General features: G+C 47.3%; 1 protein-coding gene across 1 annotated transcript in view; it reads right to left on the bottom strand.

Moving 5' to 3' along the window:
• The window catches only part of TUT1 (terminal uridylyl transferase 1, U6 snRNA-specific), a 356,703-nt gene that overhangs the window by 301,066 nt on the left and 37,057 nt on the right, over positions 1-18,580 (bottom strand). The window contains exon 2 of the mRNA XM_086938188.1: positions 1,767-1,957. Coding sequence (XP_086794314.1) covers positions 1,767-1,957 — 191 coding nt within the window. The remainder of the gene's footprint in view (positions 1-1,766; positions 1,958-18,580) is intronic.

Below are 18,580 nucleotides of genomic sequence, written 5' to 3' on the forward strand. Positions count from 1 at the left end.
AATGCAACCCCCAGCCTCTGCTGTTAGCAGCAGATGGCAGTCCCTGGTTTCCTGGTATACACCCCCACCTTGGGTGGGAAAACTGGCGGGAAAATAAAAAAAGATAGGAGGTGTGCCCACATCTGCCAACTCCACCCCTAAGGTGGTGCGGGGTGAGGTGGGGGGGGGGGGGGGGGGGGGGGGGGTCGAGGTGAAGCACTCTTTCAGTCCCCGCCATCTTGAGGATGGGGGGACCCCTGCAATCAGGGCCCATGCCCCCTCCATCAGGAGGATGGCATAATAGAGGGTATAGTCGTATAGTCACCTCAGGAAAGGTACCCATTGACCCTACCTGCTATTACCCTAAAACGCCTCCCAAATTTAGTATTTAGGTGGCTTCCCCAGACCTGGCCCTCAGATCTGCGATGACCTAAGAAAGAAGACACCCTGCAGCCAAAACCAGAAGACAATTGCCTTGGCCCCGGCCCTACCGGCCTGTCTCCTGCTCCGTCGACCCTGCGACCTGTCTTGCCACCGCGACCTCCAAAACAACTGGGAGGACTGTGGCCTTCAATAAAGAATCCAATCTCCCGAGGACAGCGGATCTGTCCTGAAGAATCCAGGTGCAGAGACTCAAGATCAAGGTGGATCCACAACCCCAGGCTCTCCACATCACTGGAGTCAAGCTATCCAGGCTGAAGAAGGATGATAGCCAGAAACCGGTCCTTGGATGCTTGATTCCGGTCTAGGAAAGACATGGCTTGGCAGTTCAGGCTGGACTGTTCCCATGACGCACAGGGTCAAGGCTGATTTGCATATAGCCATTGTCTGACCTAGGGTCGTGTGGAGTGCAAAAAAACGATGGATTTAAGCCCAGATCTTTGTACTGAGGTGAATGTAAGACATTGTTCTGCATTCTGTCCATCAACTGAGTTCGATAATCACCTGCTTAACCTCAATATTGTTTGTCTATATAGGATAACATTGGACAGGGTGAAAAAGGTTTCCAAATGTAGATTTCTTAAAGCGAAAATTATTTCTAATTTAAAAAACATACTTCCTTTATTATGAAGACATAGGTCTTAAAAATAAAGTACAAACAAAGTCAAATTTTATAAAATTGATCTGGATCTCATTCCGTAGTCTTGTGTTCATTATTGATTATGTGTGAGCAATAAATGTTTAAGAATCCTCGCTCACCATACCACTAATAGGGCACTTTAGGTTTTGCATTGAGCCGTGTACACTTTTGAGGAACCTCTGGACTCTGTGCACGGTATTATCACCTAGTGGCAATATTATATACAGAGCCAGCTTCCTACAATAACCTTCTAATAAGGTAACCCCAGCTATGGAAACCAAATACCAAATTACGGAGTTGAGGCATATTATGATTTTCTTGTTTATTCTTGCCCACCAGGGAGTATTAAAGGAGGTCCTTCTAAATGTATTTATGTGACAAACTGAGAACACAGCTCCAATATTAAAGTGTTATCAAAATTCCTGAAGACAGAGCTTAGGGCAGATAATGAGTTGTACTAACAGCTAAAGAAAAGAGTAGACAATACCAAACTATTATGAAGAGGCATCACCAGCCCTTATTCAAATTAGGACAATAGGGAAAATTGAAAAGAAACATCCATGCTTCTGGAGGTCAAGCAGGGTCAATCATAAAAGGGTACATAATGCATTCGAGAATACCATGCTGTAGATGCTAACAGACAGCTCACTTGGCAAGATGGTAAAATGCAACCAGAACAGAAACACTGGACTGTTTCCCAGTGTACCTTTTCTTTATCCATCACAATGCTGGCAACAGGACCAAAGCCCTGGAAATGGTCCATGATTTCTTGCTCAGATGTGTCTTTCCGGAAACCACTGACAAAAACGCTCTTTTCCTCTTGGTTCCTTCGCCGCTCCCGAACCTCCACCAGCTTCCTGTGCTTCTTCCCCTTTACATGATCCTCAAGGCTGGGACCTGAAAGACAACATGTGAAACTTACTAGCAATGCAGTCCACCAAGCTCTTTCCTTATGTAGCAGCAATAAAATGCTTGTAAGACAGGGACGCAGGGAAGGGAAAGGAAGCAATATGGGAGTGGGCGATAGAGATAATGGTAGAAAACACACTGAAGGAGGATGAGAAAAGTTGACAAGCAGAAGTGAAGGGAAAGGAGTGTAGTGGAAGGAATGGAAGCTAGGAAAGGAAATTGTAAATTGCACAGTAGATAGAGATGTTAAGAATAAAATAAGATGCAGGCAACAGCAGGATATACAGAATCACAAAGAATGCAGGGAAAAGGAGCCATGGTTATGGGTGAACCTCAGAGTAATGTAATAGTCCTTTGATATGATTCTAGAGCAGAATTCAGAAATTACAGAGTAATGACCGGGTGCTAAAGAGAAGTGACATGGCAGTCTGTAATTAAGACACTAAAGTGAAGTTAATATCTGTAATCAGGTTGTTTTTGTTAAGTCCCGGTCAGCTAACAGAATACTGCTGGAAAAGGGACATAGCATAGCTGGTTGTCCCTTCAGGAACCTAATACCCGCCACTAATATCAATCCAAAAACCAGCCGACCGACAGTGATATCTCGCCAGCACATTGTATTTATTTAATATGCGCAATAATGCTGGAATGCCCAGCTTCAAGGCGCAAGTCAGAAATAAACAAAACTATGTGAAACTCAAAATGCACACTAGCAAATTATGATACTTGAAATCAAAACAATGAGGGAACAGGAGAGCCTCTTCCATGTGGGATAAACCTAAACCTTCATACAGGAGCCACAATTTCAGATCTCCTTCATAAACAGGCCTTTTATTACTCATTATTATTATTATCTTGATTTTCTATAGTTTGTCTGTACCTGAAGATGTGCTAGTGCACTTTGCATGTAACAAGACAAGTAAAAGTGCAGAGGCAAAAGAGGATATAACATGGAGAGGAAAGAAAAGGCATCAGGAGGTAGGAAGATCATGCAGATACAGTCATTTCACGTAGATCTGAAACAGGTAGGTGTTCACTGTTTCCAGAAAGTGAGCAAATGCGGTTGAGTTCTGAGAAGGGAGGGAAAAGTGTTCCAGTTACTCCAGTGAAGAAATGCTTTGGGACAAGGAAGAGTTCATACTTGGTGTTCTTAGCAGGAGTGATTACTTTGATCGGCAGATAAGGTAAGAAGTGGTACCAAGTAGGGAGGCAAGCAACTGCATTTGAATAATGCTCTGGGCTGAATAGGTAAAAGGTCCTGTAGTCTTAGTGATATGTGATTACATTTTAAAGTAGATGAGACAAGGTGGCATGGGAAGACCCCTTCGTTAGAGAAATAACAGGAATGAGGGACATCTGCAAAAAAAAACACTGCAGTCAGGAGATGATCAGTCCCTGGGCTACCGTTTTCAATTGGTTGGGAGCCAGGAGATATATATTTTTGTTTCAGAGAATGGAGGACCTCTTTAGCAGAATGAGTCAATGTTTTGATATGGGGTAGTATGGTTAGTGTTCTGTCAACACTGAAACCCAAAGCGTTCATAGATGAGCAAGGGTTGGGTGGTAGTTGGAGAAAAAAAGTTTGTTTAGGAGAGTTTTGCAGAGTTTATATTTATTTTAAGGAGCTTAATTGTATTTCATGCAGGAATTAGTATATGTTTTGTCTTTTGTCACTTTTGAAGAAGGAATTTGCTAGATATCCATTGCTGTATCTTCTTAAAGCATGTCTTCAATGTGATGATGCCAGCTTTAGCAAAACATTATTTTTTTTTGTTTAACTTTGTTTTATTGATTTTCAGCAACTGAATATGCACATTACAGACCTCATGTAAGCCCGTTTTCGTTCGATCGGATCCCTCCCCCACCCTGGATCCAACCCATCCACCCCACATCTTTGCGGTCTAATGAAAGGGTTCATAGTCGAAGTAAGTGTCCAGAGCTGCTGGATAGGTCGATGGTCCCATCCATATAGGCACTGTGCAAGTCACAGAAGTACAAAAACTCCCAACCAACCCATCCCTGTGTCCCAAGTCCTTCCTCGCCCCCCTGAACCGGTGTGCTATGTCTATATCGTAACGAGTTAGCGCGTGAGAGGTTTGAGGTGTACCAGCCCTCAGGAGGCCACCATTGTTTGCGGTGCATCAGTGAGCCAAAGTAGGCAAAGGTATTTCGGGCATGTGATTGAATTGAATTCTAGTGCTAGCAGAGATACTAGAGGGCGCCAGACAGTGTTGAATGTGACAGTTGAGTGCGTGAGGTTGGCTCGTATACACTCCATTCTGATAATGTACCACAGCTTGTGTAGCCAAACCTGTGTGTGTTGGACGGGTTTGCATGCCCCAGAGAGATAGGATATGTTGAACCGCCGATCCCATTGCCAGTCCCATCTGTCTTCCCCTAATCGATTTCAGTGGAAATGTAAGTGCGTTGGGCAGCCCCAGGAGCGTGTAAGCCGGAAAGCGAGGTATTTCAGAGACAAACTGTTTGTCTATATCATTGAGGACAGCCGTCCAATATCCAGTCACTTCCCTGCATTCCCTGAGTATGTGGGTTAGTATTCCTTCCTCATCACAGCCCCACCAGTATGTCGGACTACGGTCAGGGTTACCTCAGTTTAGTCCGACGGGTGTCAAGTTCCAGTAGATGGCCACCGTGACCACTGCTTCTCTGCTTGCCATATTTTTGGCAGTGTGGTTCGCCCTATAGTAGATGTCTCGCCATTCTTTTTCAGGCAAGTCTCTTCCCAGTTCCCTCTCCCAGCGTCTCTGTCCAGCCGAAGGCCTTGGGGGAGCTGGGGGGCGTAGCATCTGATAGAGTTCGGAGATCATCTTTCGGTCAGAATGTTTGGTCAGAAGCCATTTCTCGTAGGCCGTTAACTTTCTACCGACTGATGGGCGCACCTCTGGCTGCAGTAACCAGTGACGGATTTGGAAGTATTGGAACCATTTTGGATCCTTAACGTCTTATAGGTGCAGTAGGTCAGAGAACTTAAGGAACCCTTCACAGTCAAACAGGTGTCCTGCTGATTTGCACACAAGGTTCACCACTGTGGGAACGCTCGCCCCTTCAGCCCAGGCGGAAATTCAGGATTGTCGAACAGAGGCATGAGTGGTGAGGGAAAGGAGGTGAGTCCCAGTTTAGTCGTTACCTTATCCCATACCTGCAACACTGTGGGAGTGATTGGAGATCTATTTAGGTATGTCGGCCTTTCGGGCCGCCTCAAGCAGGGTATCTTCCAGAGGGATAGCCGCGCCATTGCCCTATCTTTAAACAACCATCTCTTCTCAGACTTGGGTCTACTCCATTCTACTAAGTATCCGAGTTGTGCTTCCTGAAAGTAGCTCAACAAGTAAGGAATCCCCAGCCCCCCCTCTTAAGGGGGTCTATAGGATAGGTCCCTGCGCAGCCGCAGCTAGTTCCCGGCCCATATAAAGTGTTGCACCGCTCCTTGCAGCTTATGATTGTATCCCATGGAGGGGTGCCACCGGAATAGTCTGGAAGATATACAAAACTTTGGGCAAGATGGACATCTTTACGGCAGCGATGCGGCCAAGAAGTGATAGAGGTTGCTTCTGCCAACGGCGCAGGTCCCGTAGTATTTGGGAGGTGAGGTTAGCGTAATTCTGGGCGACTGTCTGCTCAGTAGATGGGGCCAAGACTATCCCCAAGTATTGGATGGAAGCTTGAGGTCGAAATTCTCCGAATTCCTGGGATGCGTCTCTGAGCGTGTTCTCATTCAGGCCTAGTGGTAGAAGCATCGATCTTCCCATGTTTATTTCAAAACCGGACACGTTCCCAAATGCTGTCAACGCCCACAAGAAGGCCAGCACTGACCGTTTGGGTGTTTCTAGGGCCGCCAATATGTTGTCTGCGTAAAGACCGATTGTGTGCTGTTCCCCTCCAAAGGGTATGCCATGGATATCAGGTTTGTCCTGTATCCTCTGTGCTAGGGGCTCCACGTAGAGCGCGAAAAGGAGGGGTGACAGGGGCATCCCTGCTGTGTGCCTCGTCTAGTGTCAAATGGTTGTGAACTTGTTCCATTGACTCGTATCGTTGCCCTAGGCTTATCGTAGCAGCTTGCGACCCAGGCCCAAAACCAGTCTCCGATGCCAAAGTGTGCCAGATTTTGATCTAAAAAAATATACAATCTACCCTGTCGAATGCTTTTTCGGAATCTAGCGACAATAGCAGGGCATCCATCCTGGTGTAGTGGGCCTTGTCAATTAAGTGCATACGGTGTTGTCACTACTTTACCTGTTCGGTATAAAACCAGATTGGTCTGACTCGATAATACCATGCAATCGCGGACCAAGTCTGGCCGCAAGGACTCCTGTAAAGAGTTTCAGGTCCAGGTTGAGTAGGGAAATCAGTCGTTACGTAGCACATTGGGTTAGGTCTTTCCCAGGTTTGGGTATAACAATTATATCCGCCTCAAGCATGTTCGAGGGGATAGATCCAGGACCCTGAAAGGAATAGAAAAGGCAAGTTAAGATCGGAGATAGGAGCGGGCAAAAAGTTTTTTAAAAACCTGCCGAAAAACCATCTGGCCCAGGAGGTTTCAGAGGTTTGAGGCGGGAAATAGCGCCAATCACTTCATCGACCCTAATAGGCGCGCCAAGTGCTGCAGATCCAGTCGCGTTAATAGCTGCCATAGCCGCTTGAAGGAGATAGGTTTCCCCGCCGCTGTCTATTTGTGTGTCCTTACTATAGAGAGAGGCATAGACAACCCGCAGGGCCTCTGCTATTTGGTTGTCACTTTCCACCATCTTTCTCTCTGTGTTGTAGAGAGCTGCTATTTTGGAACGCTTGGCACCGGCTCCGAGTTCACTCGCTATGAGACGCCCTGTTTTGTCCCCTCATATGTAGTGTGCGTGCTTAAGCCGAAGGGCCGCATATTCAGTTCTATCTAGATCGCAGCCTGCAAGTTGTGCTCTGGCCACTTTCAATTGCTGCCATGTTCTAGGGGCTTCTGTCCGACCATGCACCCTCTCTAATTCCACTACAGTTGCAGTAAGCGATTCCCTTTTTTCTTTTCGTTCTCTGGTTTCAGCCGCTCAGATAGCAATCAGTTCTCCCCTCACCACCGCTTTAAGGGCCCCCACAGCGCTGTCAAGGGTGTGTCGGTAGTGTCATTGGTCGTGAGATAGTCAGTGATGCATTTGTGTAGCTGCTGAGATACCCCTTGTCTCTGTAGTAAGGCCTCTCGTAGTCGCCACCTTTCTTTTGGTATACCAGCAGGAGGTACGGCGATGGTCACTGACACAACGTCTTGGTCGGAGAGCGCAGCTGGGGTGATGTCCACTGTGGGTACTAGTGTATTGATTTCAGATGACCCAATAAAGTGGTCTAGTCTGGCGTACGTGTGGCGCACATGTGAGTAAAAGGAGTACTATGTGCTCTGAGGGTGAGCCTCTCGCCAAAGATCCAACAACCCCCTGCGTTTCAACCAGTCCCTCCCCTCCTTTGATACTGCTCCTGTGTAGCCATAGCGATTGCCCAACCTATCATTCTTTGGGTCCATGACCAGGTTGAGCTCGCCTCCCATTAATATCTGCCGGTCCTGCGGGCCTAGAATCTCTGACAGGGCATCCTTAAGAAAGGGTTCTTGACCAGAGTTGGGGGCGTACAGGGACTCTAAAACTATGGGGGTGCCTTCCACCCACACCCTGTATGCCAGCAGCCAGCCCTTGATTTCTGCTATTTTATCGCCCATCTTGCCCTGGAAGTGCAGAGCAATCAATATAGCCACCCCTCTTTCTTATCTGTGGTAGAGGAGTTGAACTGTTGGGGAAATGCCCAGGACTTCATTCTATGCCAATCTCTGGAAAGTAGATGCATTTCTTGTAGTAGACATACCGAAGCCCCAGAGTTATCCAAGTAGGACAGAATAGCTTGCCTCTTAACGGGGTTATTTAAGCCCTTCACATTAAGGGTGATAACCTGGAAAGTAGGTCTCGACATGGTGTCTTCGTGAGTAGGGAATGTCTTGTCAATGGGAGTCTGCCTCTACCGATTGCGTGTCTTTGCTTTTGAGCCGCGCTACTCTCCCACTGCTATCCTGGCCTCTAGCTATGTCCCCTCCATGGCAGTACACCGGCTCCCCACCCTGTCCCCCTTTGATGCCTCAACAACCCCCCCTTCTTCCCCTCACACTCCCCTACCCCAACTAAGCATTTCCAACATTCTACCACAGTCCAATGCCCGCAATCCAGGGCTGCGGCATGTGGTGATGAAAGATCAGGGTAACCTTGTAGCGCAGTCGACCCGGACCCCTGCAACCCCCCCAATCCCCCACCCGCCCGCTATAGTTCAGTGCTTGTAAGTCCCCATGTGTATATTATAATTTCTCGGGAGATGAGGTGTCCCTTGACACCGCTGCTTGGGCCAATGCCCTTTTGTGTGTCCCAGTTGCGTGGTCCGGCCTCGACTCAGCGGTGGGCAGGTGCTTGCGGCCCACTCTCTGCGATTCCCCCCCCAAAAAGATCATTGTGATGGTCCGGGGGAGGCATCTGGCTATGGTGTGCTAGGCCCAGAAGTTCACGTCTCTTGAAGAGATCACAGCAGGTGTAGTTGGCCATTCCATTTAAAGATCAGTCGAAAGGGATGGCCCCAAGAATACAGCACTCCACTGTCCTTCAAGAAAGTGGTCACTTCTCTGAATGCTTTTCTTTTCAGCAGAGTGATGGGAGGCCAGGTCTTGAAAGAGGGCTATGGAGTGCCCTTGGTATTTGAGGGTTTGTTTCCGTCTAACCGCTCGTAGTATGCGCTCTTTCAGTGGGAAGTCCGTCAGGAAGACTAGAATGTCGGACAGGGGGCTCACGTTAGCCTCCCCATGCCCACTCGGTGTGCTCGATCGATGCGGATGTCTAAGTCCGGGGGTTCGCCCAGGATCTCCCTTAAGAGGCCTTGGAGGTATTTGCCGACGTCTGCCCCTTCTTTTAGTGGGACCCCTCGAACGCGGATGTTATTGCGTCGTGACCGGTACTTAAGGTCTTCTGTGGGCGCCTGTAGGTCCACCTGCTGATCTTTGAGGCGGATTAATTCTTGCTGCAGGTGTTCTACCTCTTTATTTTTGGATAGTTCGCCATTCTCTAAGGCAGTTACAAGTTCCCCCAATTCGTCAACATCTCAGTGTATTACTCTCACCTCTCCTGCTACTTCTTGTTTAAGTGTTTAAAAGTCTTCCCGAAGGGTGTTAAAGAGTGTTTCAAGAAATGTCCGGGTAATTGGCACTTCCCCTTCATCTTGTTCCACTGGTGGTTTAAAGGCCATAGAAGTGGGACCCCCTCGGTCTCCTGCTGTGGAGCCTTTAGTAAGCATTTCTTTTAGTGAACGTTCCCCTTTCTTCCTCACAGTAGCCATAGCGGAACCTCTTGCTTGTCCGACCCGGGCCCCTGCTTCTTGTCCACGAAGGTGCTACCAGGGAACCCATCCAATTACGATGGGAAGAAAAGGGCTGCAGGTCCCTCTCCGACACCTGCCTTGAGGGACTCCTCTTTCTGAGGCCTTGGCAGTTGCGTGACTGTTTCTCGGGCTTCTGTGTATGCGCTATCTACCTTGTGCCTCGTAACAGGGCTTCACTAGCCCCTGGGAAGCGCTCGTATACCTGCAATGTGGCCTTTGTTGTGGTGTCTTCACTTGGGGACTACAGTGTGTCCCATGTGGGATTATAGTGGGAGGACGGCAGGCGCGCCACTCTCTCTGGGGTCCTCTCCAGTTAGCTAACATTGGCACCACTGCCCCGTTCTAGCCGTGTGGTCCTGGCCAGCACTTAGGGCACCGTATGGAGGTGGAGGGCGTGTCTTCCCCGCTTAGCTCTGGACCTTGTGTGCTACCTGTTGCTGCAGGGTTGGGCCCCTTCGTCCGGCCTGCTTGTGTCTGCTTCCAGCTTGCTTACTTCTGGGTTCCTGCAGCGCTCTTCCGTGCCCTCCACCAGATGTAGTGCCTCGTGTAGGGGACTGCCGACCCGTCCCGCTGCCCATGTTAGATGCGTCCTACCTTGTGCACCAGTAGTATATCTCTCCCCCGGGTAGCCCCCAGGCTTTAGGTTGGCGGCTTGAAAATCGGGGCAGGGTTGACGGGCTCCCCTATGTCCAGTCGCCACCCTCTTTGCGCCTCCCGGAACAGATCCTATGCAACGCTTCGGTCCGCCGGTGGCAGTAATACCTAGCCCAGTCTTGCCCAGGTCCACCAGCCGCGCTCTAGAGCTTCACGCCCCCGCTTAGGTTGAGGCCTGTGGTTCCCAATCGCCGCTGCTTTGCACCCCCTGAGTTGGCCCCACTCACTGTCTTGGAGGACGTCTGGGTGGGTGGGCGCCTCCAACCTGGCAGTCTCTCCACCGGTCGCCACTACTTCGGGATTCAGGCGAGGGTTGCTGTGTGGGCTTACCCCCGGCCGGGGTCGCCAAAGGTCCGACAAGCACCGGGATCTCCGGCTCCCGAATGCACCATTCCTGTCAGCTGATTCACCCCCTTCACAGTTCATCCATGTCTCAGCTAAGCCATATGCCGAGGTAGCGCACCGCCGCCTTGGCACATTCCATCAGGAATGGAGGGTAACATTTTGGGGTATTGTTGGTTAAAGAGAATATAACTGATTATGCCCAGTTAATGGTGACACCCGACAAACTACCGTAGCAAATTACTTCTCAGATTATGTAATCTAAGTTTTCTTGGGGATTTCAAACATAGAGGGCAATGTTGCCTGCATACATGGAGATTAAAATCTTTGATGTAACATTCAACCCCTATCGGCATGATGTTGCTGTATCCTGCCTGCGAGGGGCTTTAAGGTTTGTGCTCTTGTTTTTATGCGTGTTTAGTAGAGTTTAGAGCATGGATAGAATGGTGGGAATGGATTTGAAAGGGGAAGTACTACATTGTATTTGCAAATACTGCTGTGTGCCCGTTAGCTTGGTAACATGGCTAAAAAGGAGGGTGACGTTTGAGAAGGCTGTCTGGGAGTTCATAGTAGTCAGAAGGATGAGTCAGAGAGAGGAGGGGTGGGAGTAAGGTTAAAGGGAGTATTTTGGTTTTTTAAACAAAACTTAAACTAACTTATACATAGATATTTACACATTACACTTGGCAAAGTTTTAGTGGCTGGCGTAGAAGCCTCTGTATAAATATCCATATGTACATAGAAGAAGCAATAGTTACATGTTCTGGCTTGCACATTTATGGCGTGGTGAAGTATGCACATTTTGTTATTCAAATTGCTGTAGTTAACTTATACATACATATATACATATGACATTTCTTAAGATATAGTAGCAGGTATAAACCCCTCTATATATACACATAGAAGTAGCAATTATGACATGGTCTGACATACACATATATCTTGTGGTGTAATATACATTTCACTTATATAAATGTAGCTGCTTATAACAGGAAGCATAGTTCAAAAGTATAATGACACGTGTAACAGCAACCTAATCTTCAGACCGTGAGAAGTATAGTTTGTCATTTCTGAGTATACTGTTGTGTTGTGAGTATAGTGGTCATGTGGGGAAGGGCCAGATCCTCTGAAGCTGAGACGGTTGTCAGTGAATAATAAGGTTTGTGGGCAGCGAATTCCATATTTTTGCTGCTCGAACAGAGAAATATGTTCCTCCTATGTTTTTTTCATATATGTAGGAATATGGAGGCAGAGAGGCATTTTTGAGCGTAGGTTCCTTTGTAGTAGGAAGTAAAATGGTCCTTTGCTATGTATTGCTTTATGTGTGTGATGCAAAGTACCTTGAAGGTGGATATTGTGGTAACTGGTAACCAGTCTAGGGCTCTAAAGGCAGGAGAGATGTGTGCTTGTGGTTTTACGCGAGTTATCTAGTGGCAGCAGAATTCCCTATAATCTTCTCGTAGTTCACAAAGGTGAGTAGTCCATGACACTGGAGACTTATTGGACGGGAAAGTATGGGTGTCTACGCTGATGCCTCTGGTTAGTGTTGATTTTTGGAAAACGATGTCAGTGTTAGTTGCTGGGCCAGTAGCCATCATTACGATGGTGGCGCTCCCCAGACTGTCATACTTCTTTGCGGTCTTGCCCTCATGGATTTCTCGCGCTACATTTCGGGAACTAGACTCGCTCCTCATTGTCTTTATTTGGGGTACACGCCGCCGGAGAATTGCCGTGGCTACGCTGCAAAGCCCAGTCATGGAAGGGGGTCTGGCAGTCCCAGACCTTGAATCATATTACCTGGCGTGACAGATGCAGTGGTTCACCCAATGGATACACAACAGAATGACTCTAGGGGGAGAAGTGGGACAGTTCGTGCAAGAGCTCCAACTGCTATTCCAGTTGCTTCTTACTATCCAGCGACCACTTTCAGATGGCTCAGGTAAAGAAGCTCTGTTGGCTAAGGAGATTACGAAAAACACGCATGGTTACCATACTCGCCTGACATGCCACTACACATCCTATAGGAACTACCCTATGGCGAGACTGGGGAGGGGGGGGGGGGGGGGGGGGGTTCGAGTAGGGGTTGTCGGAGTGGACGGTCGCTGGTATAGCTCAAATAGAAGGGTTATTCAGGGTATATAAGTTACTCTCATTTGAGGACTTCAGGCTAGAATTTAACCTGTGGCAGAGGCACTTCTTGCTCCATAGAGTGGTGTTAGTGGTGATTAGTAATCACTGGTGGACGGGTATGGCAGACCCTGCCACTAATCGAGGAATGCAAATCAATAAGTACGACCACTGGCACCTTTAGGAGGGGTGTCACTTGTTTTTACAGAGCGATAAGAGCAGATGTATTAAAACTCATAGATGGCCACCGGAAACAATGGGAGGTGGACCTGGCAGTATCAATTCTCGAGGGAGTCTGGGCAAAAATACTGGAGCTGGTCCCGAAGGTGTCCAGAAATGCCAGATTGAAATTAATAATAAACTTCTTTGTTCTACACAGGGCATTCCTTACCCCCGGCAAGCTGACCAAGTTCTTTCAGGCAGCAGGAGTTATGTACCCTAGGTGTGGTGTGGTACAGTGTAGGTGGAGATATTCCATATGTTGTGGTCCTGTCCGGCCCTAGCGGAATACTGAAAGGAAGTCACAACTACAGTGGCTGATATTAAGCAGAGGGAGGTCCCTTGCTCACAGGGTCTCTGGTTGTTGAGCTAGTTCCCAAACAAATCTAAAACTAAGGTCATGAGTAGGTTTCTAGATCTGGCTCCAATACTGGCAGAGAGGAAAATTACCCAGGACTGGAAAGCAGCTATGGGTCCAAGGACCTGGTGCAGTGAGCTTGAGGGATGGGCAGGATATGAAAGTGGATTGTTGTTCTGGAAGGCTAGGTCAGGCAGTGGCACCCTAGAGGTGGCAAGAACGTGAGAGGCTTTGGTGGACTGTTTGAAAGAACTGGACCCTCCGTCAGACAATCCATGGTACTGCTCAACACAAACTGTTAATACATGCTGCCTAACCCTGTGGGTCTATGAATGTAGGTAAACAAGTCTGTACTGTGCACACGTGTGATAAAAACAGTATTGGTGATACGGTAATTCTAGACAAAGAGAAGCATGGATGTCGTTGATGAATTGGAGATAGTCTGTAGTGTTAAGTATTAGTCTTTATTTCTTTGTCTTGATTTACAAACGCCAGCCGCCACGTGTTTCATCAACAGGGTGAAGCCTGTGACTCATCAGGGCTGTAAGACATATTATAATAAAAACGAACTTGTAGCAGCAGTCCAAATTATAAGAGTAATGACAAAATAATCAACAAACAAAAAAAATCCAGAGGGACCTCTAGTCATAACAAAGGTGCTCTGTGCGACATACAGTGATGGGTTGTTTAGGTAGGGAATCCATGCAGTGTACTATCGGGTATGTGCTGGATAATGATAGGGTACGGAGTGGAATAGAAGTGAGGGCTGTGCAGGAATATCCACCAATGGAAAAACCAAAGATGTAATGGGGCCAGTGGGTGGATGCACTATGAACTAACAGCGGTATGAAAAAACTGAAGGTGTCTGAGTGCCTATTTACAATAAACATAATAACCGCTGTGGGGAGGTTGAAAACCTCGGATGTAACATGCAGAGACGGAAACTATAATAGCACGTGGATGTGTAACCAGGGATAATAACACGCACGGACGTTCCATGGACGCAGCGAATTATAAATTACATGATGACAGGAGTCTGATCGATATGTCGCACAAGGACGTGATGTGGTGAAATGAAATTAGCCCGCAACATACCCTCTTCATTATTTCATTGTAGCCCCGGGGAGGTGTCGGTCCCCTAGACTGCAGGGAGGGCCACGTGGGCCCCCTTGCATTATTTTACACATGCCCCGGGGAGTTGCTGTTCCCCGGGGCTGCGGGCAGGCCCAGTGGGCCCGCCCGCACACATAATAAGTGTCCCAGGGAGATTGTGGTCCCCAGGGCTTTCATAAACCCTAGGAGGGGGGCCGTGCCCCTCTTCCTATTTTTATTATAGATTATATACCCCCGGGACCTGACCCCCCCCCCCGGCTTATTTAAAAACAAGTGCTGTAGCCTGGTAGCCTGCGCTTGCTTTTTTTAAAAACCTTTTTTGCGAATTTCGAATATCGCAATTTCGCTTCAAATTAAAAACAAAAAATGCTTTTTTGGTTTGTTGAGGTCCCTTTGGGATCCCAGGACACACTTTAAGGGGTCATGGTATTCCTACTATGCCCCTTTTTCTTTTCCTTCAATATTTTATTTTGGGGTTGGGTGGGGGGGCTTGAGTCCCAAGCTGGCTGCCAGCACTTGCTGGCTGAAGTGTTGGCAGCCAATCAGAGCTGTGCATTTCCCTGCACAAGCTCAGCTTTATTTGACACAGAGATCACTATAATTTTAAACTTGAATTTCTGAAAAAATACTGAAAGGATTTGCACCAAATAACAAAAAGCACAATCCACGTAACATCTACCTTTCTGCCAAATTTTGTGTTCTTTCGTCCAGCAGTTTGGACTGTACGTTTGACAACGCGTTCCTATGGGAATTAAAATGAGAAAACACTTTTTTCTAGCCCTCTTTCTCTCTGCCCCCACTTAACGGATCACCTCGAAACTTCCCATGCACAACAGAACTTACTTTGACACTTTTTGTGGAGCCAAAGATATAGGTGAGTCAATAAACGCTTTTCCTGTGGAAACTAGGTCCTATTGCCAGTAGTTTGTAGATATACACACTGAAAAAAAAAATCAAAGGTGACAGGGCTGTTATAGTTAGGCTGACATTTCACTTGTACAAAACCAGAGAAATTCAGCAGTTATAGTTATCTGAGCTAACTATACCACGCGCCCTAGCAATGCACTGCTTATGAACTCACATATTACATCACTCATTGCATTGTCATCACTGATGACGTCTCAAATGACATCACTGATGACATCTCAAATGACATCACTTTTGATTTCATCCAGTGAACATTGACGGGGTCTGTTCCAACTTTCCTTTAGCTGTACAGGACCCTCTTCCTGTCTCTTGGTCCGATCATTTTTTATTTAAATTATCTTGGACCGTTAAGCCATCTTATTCTTATATGAAGACTTTAGAGGCTAGACCCCCTCCTCCTATTGAACCTGCTGCCCTTGGCATAGCCCTGGAAGATACCCGCCCGGGTACCCTCGGAAGTCTGTTGGAAGTGGCTGGGGGATTTAATAATTGACTGGCCAGTGCAGTGGAGCATTTCTACGCACCTCTGGGTCATAAAACAGCGAGAAAATCCCCCTGTCAACCCTCGTTTTCTAAGGAATTAAAAGAACTAAAAAAATCTTGCATAAAGCTTGAGCGATGTTGGAGACAGGCCTATTGTCCGTTAGCCAAAATAGCTCTCAGGAAGGCTCAGAACAACTATTACACTATGGTCAAGCTGGCTAAAGGCAATTTTTTTGCGGAGCGTACTGCCAAATCAAAAAAGAATTCAAAAGAAATATTTTAAATTGTTCAAAGCTTCCTAAATCCATGCGCTGAACAGATGGCTACACCCGTCTCTAACGACTGGTATGAGCAGCTTTCGGGTTTTTTTGTTGATAAAATTCAAGCCATGCAGGATAGCATCGGGACTGTTACCCAAATGCAGGCGATTTATTTGCATCAGACAGCGGTAGACTCTGATCCAGTCCGCCCTTGTTTGACGCTTATATCAGGCTCTCCTACTGATCCTTGCCGTGCAAGGTTACTGGCGGAGGTAGTTAACCCTGAAGTTAACAAAATTGTCAATCTGTACCTCCTAGCCGCCATGGTCCCTCCTGAGTGGAAACAGGCAAAACTCCTCCCCCTGCTGGAAAAAACCTTCATTAAATCCAGACACCCTGGCCAGTTACCACCTAATTTCACTCCTCCCGGCTGTGGCTAAGCTGTGTGAGAAGGCCGCTCAGAAGCAGCTCTCAGAGTTTGTTGAGACTTCTGGCGCCCTCCACCCCGCCAATCAGGTTTTAGGGCCTTCCATAGCACCGAGACAGCCCTGGTTGAGGTGGTGGAGGCTATTAGAGAGTGCCTGGATGCCGCGGCAGAGCAAATCTGGTGCTATTAGACCTCTCTGCCGCGTTTGACACGTGCCACACTGCCAACTTTTGGCACGGTATTCTCACATCTGCATCTCTGCTCAGGTGTGGGAGTGGATTGAATCCTTTTTAGCCAATAGAACACAGCAAGTATGGCTGCCTCCTTTCTCCTCAACACCAAGAAGTCTGACTACGGGTACGGGGGTCCCTCTGGGCTCAACGTTGAACCCTCTTTTGTTCAATGTTCATATGACCCCCTGATTTACCTGGCGGAGGAGCTGGGCGCTAAGATCATAGCTTATGCGGATGATACACAGCTCCTCTTCACGTGGAAGAAAACTGATCTCTCACAGATCATTGTCAAAAACTGTCTTGCTGAAGTCTTTAAATGGCTAGCGCAGGCCCAATTGAAATGCAACGAGGAGAAATCTGAGGTGCTCCTCTATGAATCTTTCCCCCAGCATTTTAGAGAGGACATCTGTCCGGTGGGATACCCTTGGCCTAAATCTATGGGGAGCCCGGCGAAAAACTTGGGGGTCTGGTTCAGTGAGGAATTAAGACTTCTGCCTCAGATTAATAAACTAGCCGGTGTGTGCTTTGGCACACTGAAACGTCTAAAGAAGTTTCTGCCCCTATTGCCCAAAGTGGCTTAAGAAATGGTGACCCGTGCTCTCATCCTATCACGTCCGGACTATGCCAATGCTTTGTACATTGGTCTTCAGGCATATCAGATAAAAAAGCTGTAGATTGTCCAGAAGGTGAAGGCTAGAGCGTTACTGGGTAATTCTGGCAGATATAGCGCAAGGCCGACTCTAAGGGATCTGAACTGGCTCCCAGTAGACCAAACATATTTTGTTCAAGGCTCTTACGCTTGCCCACGGCCCTCTCTACAACGCAGGGCCTCAGTATCTTAGGAGATGTTTCACGATCTATGTGCCGCCCAGACATTTCCGCTCTACAGGTCAATGCCTCGCTGATGTACCTAGGTAAGGCTGCAACTCCCTCTCTATTAGAGCGACCATGGCTTGGAATGACTTGCCCTTTGAACTTCGAAATATCGGGGACCTCAGGCTGTTTAAAAAATAGTTAAAAACTTTGTTATTCAAGTTATCTTCCACCAGGGTCAGCTCCCCTCTGTCTCCACCATTTGGCTTCCGCGCCGGGACACTTCCGAGTAGCAGTGCACAATATAAATGGATGTTAAAACATAACATAACATCCCTCGAGAATATCACGGTTTCCAACATTAACGCTAAACCTTCAACTTATTTATTTATTTTTTTAAATAGAGTTTTATATAGCGCGAACTAGACCCGAATTGGGTATCAGAGCGCTTTACATGAGCACCAGTTTCGTTACAGAAGGACAAGTTCATTTTGTTACGCACGGGGAGATTAAGTGGTTTGCCCAGAATCCCAGGATGTTGAGCGTCGTTGCAGAGACTCGAACCCCGTCCCCCAGCTTCGAGGTCGACCGCGCTAGCCGTAAGGCAACATCCTCTTTCCTAACTTATGGTAATCTCTTCTTATTGTGGATTTTTCGTGGCAGTAAAATACATCCGTGGTTATAAACGCACAAGATACCTCTTCTCTGCAAAATGAACACAGGGCTTTAAATGGAATTTTAAAAAAACTGGGTGGGGGGTAGTCTCTCAAAGGGGCATGGCCGATGCAATTAAGAGCGCGGACTAAACAGTTATGCTAAAATCTGTGCTTAGCATTGTGTGCTGCGGACTGGTATTTTGCTCGTTTTGTGTTTGCATTCAGATATTTAATACAACAACCAACATTACACCTACAACAAACCCGGACTATTGGCTTTGTCAATGGTTGTTAATTGCATAAGATAAATAAGCAACACTGTAATCCAATTTCCACAGCTCAAATTATAACGTCCAGTTCAGACATTAGATTTGGTTTAAGACCCACAAAAAACATCTCTTGTTAAATTCTACCGTGGCAGATTCTGTCCTATGAGCCGTGGCCGTGCAGTTCTACTATGAAAGATCGGTAACATGTGTAGCAGCGCAGGAAATGCAACATTTCATCCTTACACTTTAGGTTAAACTGAAGACATTTATTTTTAGGTCTCGCCTGGCGATGCAGCGCGAAAGCGCTGTCGCCACCGAGATCTATT

Source organism: Lissotriton vulgaris, chromosome 9, assembly GCF_964263255.1.
Source record: "Lissotriton vulgaris chromosome 9, aLisVul1.2, whole genome shotgun sequence".
Classification (NCBI taxonomy): domain Eukaryota; kingdom Metazoa; phylum Chordata; class Amphibia; order Caudata; family Salamandridae; genus Lissotriton; species Lissotriton vulgaris.